The sequence below is a fragment of the Thamnophis sirtalis genome, unplaced genomic scaffold (assembly GCF_051295495.1).
Source record: "Thamnophis sirtalis isolate CommonGarterSnake01/CBP01778 unplaced genomic scaffold, rThaSir2_p1.2 scaffold_2, whole genome shotgun sequence".
Taxonomy (NCBI): domain Eukaryota; kingdom Metazoa; phylum Chordata; class Lepidosauria; order Squamata; family Natricidae; genus Thamnophis; species Thamnophis sirtalis.
This window is the reverse complement of record NW_028261382.1, coordinates 56,020,699-56,029,608: the sequence shown is the minus strand read 5'-3', so window position 1 is coordinate 56,029,608 and position 8,910 is coordinate 56,020,699. Positions and strand designations below refer to the sequence as shown.

At 47.3% G+C, this 8,910-nt stretch overlaps 1 protein-coding gene across 2 annotated transcripts; it reads right to left on the bottom strand.

The window, feature by feature from the left end:
• Positions 1 to 194: 194 nt before the first annotated feature.
• On the bottom strand, positions 195 to 8,640 carry RITA1 (RBPJ interacting and tubulin associated 1). 2 transcript variants are annotated; one of them, XM_087705654.1, is made up of 4 exons: positions 8,564 to 8,640; positions 5,783 to 6,098; positions 3,837 to 4,329; positions 195 to 669 (listed from the first exon to the last, which is right to left on the bottom strand). In XM_087705654.1, the coding sequence occupies exons 2-3, from the start codon at positions 6,079 to 6,081 to the stop codon at positions 3,855 to 3,857; spliced, it is 774 nt and encodes a 257-aa protein (XP_087561780.1). In that variant the 5' UTR covers positions 6,082 to 6,098; positions 8,564 to 8,640; the 3' UTR covers positions 195 to 669; positions 3,837 to 3,854. The 2 variants fall into 2 exon arrangements, with proteins under 2 accessions (XP_087561780.1, XP_087561781.1); XM_087705655.1 differs by lacking the exon at positions 8,564 to 8,640 and adding an exon at positions 7,831 to 7,893.
• Between the last annotated feature and the right edge of the window lie 270 nt (positions 8,641 to 8,910).

Sequence of the window (8,910 nt, the reverse complement as noted above, 5' to 3'; positions counted from 1 at the left end):
AACATCATCAGTGCTAGAAGGGTGTGGGGTTTGTGGAGAGGAGGAGGAGGAGGACTGTGGGGTCCTTGGTGCTCTCTGAGCTTGCTGGTTTTCTTGCAGACGTCTCATTACCCAACTAGGTAACATCATCAGTGCTAGAAGGGAGTGGGGTGTGCAGAGAGGAGGAGGACGACAAAAAACAGGCACAGAAAAAAGTGGTTTTGTTTGTTTATATAATGTGATATGTTATGTCAACTTGGCCCATTGCCATTTATTCACTAACGACAACGAAGCAAATCAAAGCAGGAGCCAAATTCCCCCCCCCCCACCTTTCTATCCCAGCCAAGCTCCATCCGACTTTGTTTTAAACACTAATTTTAAAAAGTACGCTGGAAACCAAGACACTGTCAAACAAACCATCGGGGACAAAACATACTCTACATTTACGGAAACGCTCTTAGCGTCTTCCAGAAGAACCGCAATGATGATGAGGGATCTGGGTTCGAAATCCACCAATGGTTGAGGATGCTAGCTATGACTTGTCTATCGGAGAGACAGTAGAGGGGGTGATATGACAGCTGCCTTCCAGTACTTGAGAGGGTGTCCCAGAGAAGGGGGGTGGGGGGGGTCAACTTATTGTCCAAAGCACCAGAAGTCATGGATGGGAGATCTTTAAAAGAGAGATACAACCTACAAATAAATAAAAAAACCAGAACGATTATAATCAGTGGAACAGCTTGCCTTCAGAACTTGCGGGTGCTCCAACACTGGAGGCTTTCCCCTCAAAAGAGAGAGAGAGACTGGAATGGAATAAGGTCTCCTTTGAGCAGAGGGTTGGACTAGAAGACCTCTGAGGTCCCTTGCAGCCCTATAATTCTCTCTTCTAAGTTTGGAAGAAAAGTATACAGGTAGTCCTCAGCTTACGACCAAAATTGAGAACCAAATTTCTGCACTTCAGGGAGATGTTTGTTAAGGGAGTTTCGCCTCCTTTTATGAGCTCATTTCCATCCATCCATCCATCCATCCATCCATCTATCCATCATCCATCCATCTACCTCTATCATCCATCCATCCATCCATCTACCTCTATCATCCATCCATCCATCTCATCCATCCATCTCTATCATCTACCTACCTACCTACTTACCTACCTACCCATCTACCTATCTCTATCATCTATCCATTCATCTATCCCATCCATCCAGCTATCTCCCCCACCTCCATCCATCCATCCATCCATCCATCCATCCATCTATCTATCATCTATCTACCTCCCTACCTATCTCTATCATCCATTTATCCATCCATCCATTAATTCATCTATCCCATCCATCCACCTCCCTCCCTCCGTCCGTCCGTCCGTCCATCCATCCATCTATCTATTTATCTATCTATCTAAAAATGGCTGTGTGCGTGTGTTCCAGCATAACTCCGGAACTCCTGGAACAATTAAATTGGTACACAGATGACTTCCTCTCTGGAAAAAAATACTGTGGGGGTAAGGCACCCCTAACACTCCTAGGGATGTGGGTTCTGTTAAGATACTGCCTGTTGTGCCTTAAAATGGCTTCTACCGTACTGCCTTAAAAAGGGCTTCTACTCTACAGCGCCGTGGAGTTGCCATGGTAATGGCTTCACAATACCCCACAAGGGGGCTCCCTCTGGTAAGAGGGAAAAATCCAACGTTAGAAATGGCGTTTGGTCGAGACATTTCCCCCCTATAAATAAATACCCGGGCAATGCTGGGTTATCATCTAGTTCTTAATAAAGTGAATCACTGCAGATGCTCAATTAGTAACCTGGTTCTTAAGTGAATCCAGCTTCCTCATTCATTCCGGGTGTCCGAAGGGGATCAGGCGACCCCGGGACGTAGCAGCGGTCATAAGCACGAAACGGTTGCCACGCGTCGGAATTTGGATCGAGCGATCCCGGGGTTGCTAAAAAGCTCGCGAGTGTGAAAAACGACCATAAATGTTACTTTTTTTTCGGGGCCGTCGTAACTTTGAATTGTCGCTAAATGAACTGTTGAGGACCACCTGTGGTGGGGCAGATGATATTCACGTGAACGCTTTGAAATCCAATCTTTTCGTGTAGTTTCTTAAATGGCTCTTTTTATTTTGCTATTTGCCTTTCGATGCCATCTGTTGGCAGAAAGCAGAGATGGAAATCTATGGGCTAAATAAGGAATTTATTCCTAAATAGGGAAGCTGGAGAGGCAGCATAAAAAACATGATTTCTGTCTCAGAATAAAATCAAACACTTAATATTACACGTCATAACGGCAGCAAGCATCATCGGCGCGCAGAATTGGAAAAACAAAAATACAACAGAAGAACACGCGATAAAAATATATATATTAGAATGCGCTGAAATGACTCACGAAAGAAATAAAAGATAAAGAAGAATCTATTACTCAGAATGGAATTTATGGTACAAACGGCTAGAAGGAAGATGCAAATAATAAGAAAGCAATAAAGGGGTGGATGGGAAGTTTAAGAAATAAGAAAATAATCATAAAACCGCAGAATTAACAAGAGGGGAGGAAATGTAAGATGGACTGTAAATAAAATAGTACTGAATAAGATAAGTAAGAGAAACATATGTACATAGAAGGATAGAAGGATCGAAGATGTATAGAAATAAGTACATGGAAAGAATAATAGGAATAACTATATGAGAAGATGAAAATGTGTAAAAATAGACAGACAGACAGACAGAGATAGAGGTATATAAAGGTATATAAAAATAGATAGATAGATGATAGATAGATAGATTTGTAGATTTGTAGATTTGTAGATTTATTTATTTATAGGCCCCTTTTAGATAGATAGATAGATAGAGATATAGATAGGTAGATAGATAGATGATAGATAGATAGATAGATAGATAGATAGATAGATAGATAGATAGAAAGAAGTAGTATAATGGATGCTTAACGATGTAGAAATGTTTCAAAGCTGATATCTGTTTTTTAAAAAATGGGAAAAAACTCTAATAAAAATATTTTTTGGAAAAAAAACATGATTCCTATGTTCTAGGTTCAGATATCATGAAGCACTATGAAGTGCTCTATAAGTCTGTGCTATTGCCCTTCCTTCCTTCCTTCCTTCCTTCCTTCCTTCCTTCCTTCCTTCCTTCCTTCCTTCCTTCCTTCCTTCCTTCCTTCCTTCCGGTTGAACTCAGCCTTCCATCCTTCTGAGGTCAGTAAAATGAGGACCCAGATTGTTGGGGGAAAGAGGCTGACTCTGTAAACCGTTTAGAGAGGGCTGGAAAGCACTGTGAAGTGGTATATAAGTCTAAGTACAATTGCTATTGTCCTTCCTTCCTTCCTTCCTTCCTTCCTTCCTTTCTTCCTTCCTTCCTTCCTTCCTTTCCGGTTGACTCAGCCTTCCCTCCTTCCTGGGTGGGTAAAATGAGGACCCAGATTGTTGGGGGAAAGAGGCTGACTCTGTAAACCGTTTAGAGAGGGCTGGAAAGCATTGTGAAGCGGTATATAAGTCTAAGTACAATTGCTATTGTCCTTCCTTCCTTCCTTCCTTCCTTCCTTCCTTCCTTCCTTCCTTCCTTCCTTCCTTCCTTCCTTCCTTCCTTCCTTCCCGGTTGACTCAGCCTTCCCTCCTTCCTGGGTGGGTAAAATGAGGACCCAGATTGTTGGGGGAAAGAGGCTGACTTTGTAAACCGCTTAGAGAGGGCTGAAAAAGCACTGTGAAGTGGTCTATAAGTCTATAAGCTATTGTATCGCTATTCTCTTCCATTTCGTGCTGCGTTTCCTAAATTCGGTAAACTTCGAACGTGGGTGGACCGCCACTCCCAGAATTCCCCAGCCAGCACACTGATTTCGGAAGCCGTCCACTTACAGGATGGGTTGGGCTGGTCTACCTCCAGGGAGGTCTTTCTGGCTGTGAACCTGTTGTCCGAGCAGATGCAGCAGGCAACGCTTTCCAACGTGGAGTAAGAAGAACTCCAGAAGAAGCAGTGGGCGTATGTTGGTCCTGCTGTTTATGGGATCTTCCTGGGCGAAATCGATCGGAAGCATCATACAGTCTGGTGAGGGACTGGGAACGTGGTCTTCTCGTGGCCCCGTCTGAAGGATTCTCAGGTGGCTTCCAAGCAGAGGTTCCTGCTTTGTGATTGGCTTCAAATCTGCCGTTCCCCGTGGAGGCCACCACCTCCTTCGGTGGACGATGGGGAAGGACTGGCCGGTCTCTCGGAGCTGAAGGCGGAGTCCAGAGCAGAGGACGGAGTTTAGCCACATCTTCTCTGGTGGCCCAAGAAGCTGTCCATCCGCGTCCTCCCGGCTTGGACCCAAAGAGAGTCTCGTCGCAATAGGATGGCGTGTGGCTTTTCAACCTTCCGGAAGGGAAGAGAGAGAGAGACGGACGTCAATGGAAAAAGTTTACCGTATTTTTCGGAGTATAAGACGCACCGGAGTATAAGATGCAGGAAGGTTTTGAAGAGGAAAATTAAAAAAAAAAAAGGTTTTGCACTCTGCAAACCTCCCAAAAATGGCCCAGTTTTTTTCAAAAAAAAAAAAAAAGGAGGCTTATAGAGTGCTGCTGGGGGCTGGGGGGGGGGGCAAAAAACGGGCCGTTTTTCGCTCATTTCTGCCTTCTCCAGCCCCCAGGAGCTCTCTGAAAGCCTCCTAAAGGCAATGCACGGCCATTTTGGTGAAGGGGCAGAGTTTCGGGAGGCAAAAAATGGTATATTCAGTGTATAAGACGCACCCAAATTTTCAGCCTGCTTTTTGAGGGAAAAAGGTGTGTCTTATAATCTGAAAAATACGGTAACTTCTTTTGAGTTTTATGCGTGAAAGTCGGCTCGGTGAGTTCTAGTCCCATCTTGGGCATGAAAGCCAGTTGGGTAACTAGACTAATTACTAGGAGATAGTGAGTTCTAGTCCCGCCTTAGGCATAAAATCGACTGAGTAACTGTGGACTAGGAGATAGTGAGTTCTTTGGATAACTTTGGATCAATCATTAGGTGCCAGTGAGTTCTAGTCCTGTATGAAGCATGAAAACTAACTGGATAACATTGGACCAATCACCAGGAGATGGTGAGTTCTAATCTTGCCTTAGGCATGAAAGCCAGCTGGGTTACTTTGGACCCATCACTAGGAGATGGTGAGTTCTAGTCCCGTATTAAGTATGAAAGCCAGCTGGGTTTCTTTGGACCAATCACTAGGAGATGGTGAGTTCTGGTCCCGTATTAAGTATGAAAGCCTGCTGGGTTACTTTGGACCAATCACTAGGAGATGGTGAGTTCTGGTCCCGTATTAAGTATGAAAGCCAGCTGGGTTACTTTGGACCAATCACTAGGAGATGGTGAGTTCTAGTCCCGTATTAAGTATGAAAGCCAGCTGGGTTACTTTGGACCAATCACTAGGAGATAGAGAGTTCTGGTATTGTATTAAGCATGAAAACCAACTGTGTAACTTTGGACCAATCACTAGGAGATGGTGAGTTCTAGTCCCGTATTAAGTATGAAAGCCAGCTGGGTTACTTTGAACCAATCACTAGGAGATGGTGAATTCTAGTCTTGTTTTAGGCATGAAAGCCAGCTGGGTTACTTTGGACCAATCACTAGGAGATAGTGAGTTCTAGTCCTGCCTTAAGCATGAAAGCTGGTTGGGTGAATTTGGCCCAATCTAGCTGTGAGACAGCCTGTTTTGAAACGAACGAGTCCCACTCGTCATTCATCTTAAATACTCTCTCTGTGAGGCACTGGGTCATCTTCCCCTTATTGCGCGCGCACACACACACACACACACACACACACACACACACGCACCCCAAATGGGCCCTACCTGTATTTACTCCTCTTCCGTGGGGTGCTGACCGACTGGGGGGATTTCAAAGGACTGGAATCTACCCGTCTGGCCTCCGGGCTCCATAGCAGGGGTCTTTGACCATGAGTCTTGGCCTCCTTCCAGGGTGGTTCAAACTCCGGGCCAGACAGTTGGTGCTTTCCTTGGTTACCGAAGAGCGATTCGTCCACAAAGGAAGCTGTGGCCTTGATCCTGTAGACTCTCCCTTTGCGTTGCGAGGGAGCCCCCAAGCCCGCTGAGGCCTTCATGGAACTGACCGAGGCAAGAGAAGCTCTCATCCGTCAACCATCCCTTCCTGAGAATTATGGAATGGAAATAGGAAATGATTTCAATTATTAATGGGCATGGGCAGAACGGATTGCCGGGTGCAAGAAATCAGGAACCGGGAATTAAGACCCAAAATGAGTACAAGTTTACTTCGTGCTGTCTCTAAATAAGAATCCGAACTACTGACAGTCAAGGCAAATTGGCGGGAGATAAGAATTCAAGGGAATTCAAGGTGGACTGGCCTTAAGATCTCTTTTGGGCGTGAAAGGAATCTCTCTTTGGGCTCAGCCTGGTCATGTCTTAACACTGATGGGGGTCACTTAACCTGCTGCAAAATAACACAACACAACTGTTGTGTTTGTACAACATGCCGAACCTGGTCGCCGAGCACGAAGGTGTGTGACCCATAGAAGGACATCTGGGTTTTCCAAAACATTGGGAGACTCCAACTCCAATGAGCCTAGACAACCCAAATTCAACTGGCCAACTGAATCCTGGATGCGTTGCAGATACACAACCCACAAATGTGCTCCCGTCAAACCTTAAACCGCAAACCCAGATTGAGAGACTGCAATGCCTGTTCCATTGCTGAATATCCGAATTGCCAATCCTGCAATCTGGACTCCAGATAAACCCTTCTGGCTATTTAAGGGGTGGTCTATTTTGGCAACCCAAGGGATGCGGCGGCTCAGTGGTCTTGAAGCATACTGGCTGGGGGATTCTGGGAGTTGAAGTCCACAGGTCTTGAAGCATGCTGGCTGGGGGATTCTGGGAGTTGAAGTCCACAGGTCTTGAAGCATGCTGGCTTGGGGATTCTGGGAGTTGAAATCACAGGTCTTAAAGCATACTGGCTGGGGGATTCTGGGAGTTGAAGTCCACAGGTCTTAAAGCATACTGGCTGGGGGATTCTGGGAGTTGAAGTCCACAGGTCTTAAAGCATGCTGGCTGGGGGATTCTGGGAGTTGAAGTCCACAGGTCTTAAAGCATACTGGCTGGGGGATTCTGGGAGTTGAAGTCCACAGGTCTTGAAGCATGCTGGCTGGGGGATTCTGGGAGTTGAAGTCCACAGGTCTTGAAGCATACTGGCTGGGGGATTCTGGGAGTTGAAGTCCACAGGTCTTGAAGCATGCTGGCTGGGGGATTCTGGGAGTTGAAGTCCACAGGTCTTAAAGCATACTGGCTGGGGGATTCTGGAAGTTAAAGTCCACAGGTCTTAAAGCATGCTGGCTGGGGGATTCTGGGAGTTGAAGTCCACAGGTCTTATGCAGGATCTCCAAAACTGCAAGAGGGCAACTGATGGAACAAATTCCCCACTCCTCAATTTCACAGGCTCTGTGTCGGAGGGGAAGGCACCGCATTTGAACAGCAGGCCTTGGTGGCCGTCCTGGACTTAATGGGCGACGATGACCGGAATTTAAACAAGAACAAAAAGCTTTTGAAATGGTGAGTCACCCAATTGCGGAGCAAAACAAAAAAAAATTTTTGGCCGATTTCTCCTCTTTCTTCTCCCCAAAGAATGTATTTCTGTCTCCTCGTGAATCAAAGCCCCCTGGTTCCCACATTCCTTTAATTAGGCTATTTATTTTTTATACGTGGCTCAATGGCTAAGACGCTGAGCTTGTCGAACAGAAAGGTCGGCAGTTCAGCGGTTCGAATCCCTAGCGCCGCGTAACAGAGTGAGATCCCGTTCCTTGTCCCAGCTTCTGCCAAACTAGCAGTTCGGAAGCACGTAACAAATGCATGTAAAAAATAGGGACCACCTTTGGTGGGAAGGGAACAGCGTTCCAGGCTCCTTCGGCATTGAGTCATGCCAGCCACATGACCACGGAGACGTCTTCGGACAGCGCTGGCTCTTTGGCTTTGAAACGGAGATGAGCAGTGCCCCCTAGAGTCGGGAATGACCAGCACATACTTACCTTTATTATTTTTTGAACACTCCCCACCCCAGGGCCAAGATCTTCAACTATGCACTTACTACAAGGACTCTCCCTTACAAACCAACTTGACTGGCATTCTCTTTTCACCCAAGCCAAGCTATCGCAGCTTCTGGCATCCAAGCTAGGGACTGGTGGGGAAATCCCGGGGTAGTTGCGTGGGAGTGGGGATGGCGTGGGAAAAGGGGAGAAGCGAGAACGGAGGGGCCAGGTAGGGCTTCTGGATGGGGAGCGGGTGGGTGGAAGCAGCCCCTTGACCGGACCACGCTTGACCACCCACCCACCCCCTTTGCAAAGTGCCTGGCCGAGGACAGGGATTCCCACCCACGCAGCACCGCGGGTGCAACCTTGCGCGGGAAGGAATCCGCCTGCTAATGCCTTGCGTTGCAACCCAGCTGGGAAGCGGCGCTTCCAGTCTGGTTCCTCCTGGAGACGCAGCCGCGCACGGAAGCGGGGTGGGCGGACTCTGCGGTCAGGCGCTTCCCCTTCTCCTCCCTCCCCCGGCTTTGCAGCCAAGCGACCCACACACCCACCCACCCACTCACCCCCGGAGACTGACCGTTTCGGCGGGCGGGCGGGCAGAAGGAGGCGTCGGGCTTCCTTCCCGGCTCTGCAGCGCGGCGAGTGGTGGCGGAGGGAGGCTGGAGCTGGACGAGGCTTCCGAGGAGGAGCTAGACGTCCCTCCTCCCACCTCTTCCCCCAGGATGGGATCCAGCCCGGTGATCCCTTTGGAGGAAGAGAGAGAGAGAGAGTCAGACAGACAGAGAGAGAGAGATGCTTATTTGATGTACACAAACAGATCTGAAATTGTATATTGTATATTGATGTAGGTACATCTCTGTCTATATCATCTATCATCCGTCCATCCCTATCTATCTATCTATCTATCTATCTATCTATCTATCT

What these genes read in the sequence shown, in the direction of transcription:
- RITA1 (XM_087705654.1), bottom strand. Translation starts at nt 6,081, where the DNA reads ATGAGAGCTTCTCTTGCCTCGGTCAGTTCCATGAAGGCCTCAGCGGGC. An exon ending in CGGAAGAGGAGTAAATACAG is followed by an intron (nt 4,330 to 5,782) that starts GTAGGGCCCATT and finishes CCCTTCCGGAAG; the next exon opens with GTTGAAAAGCCACACGCCAT.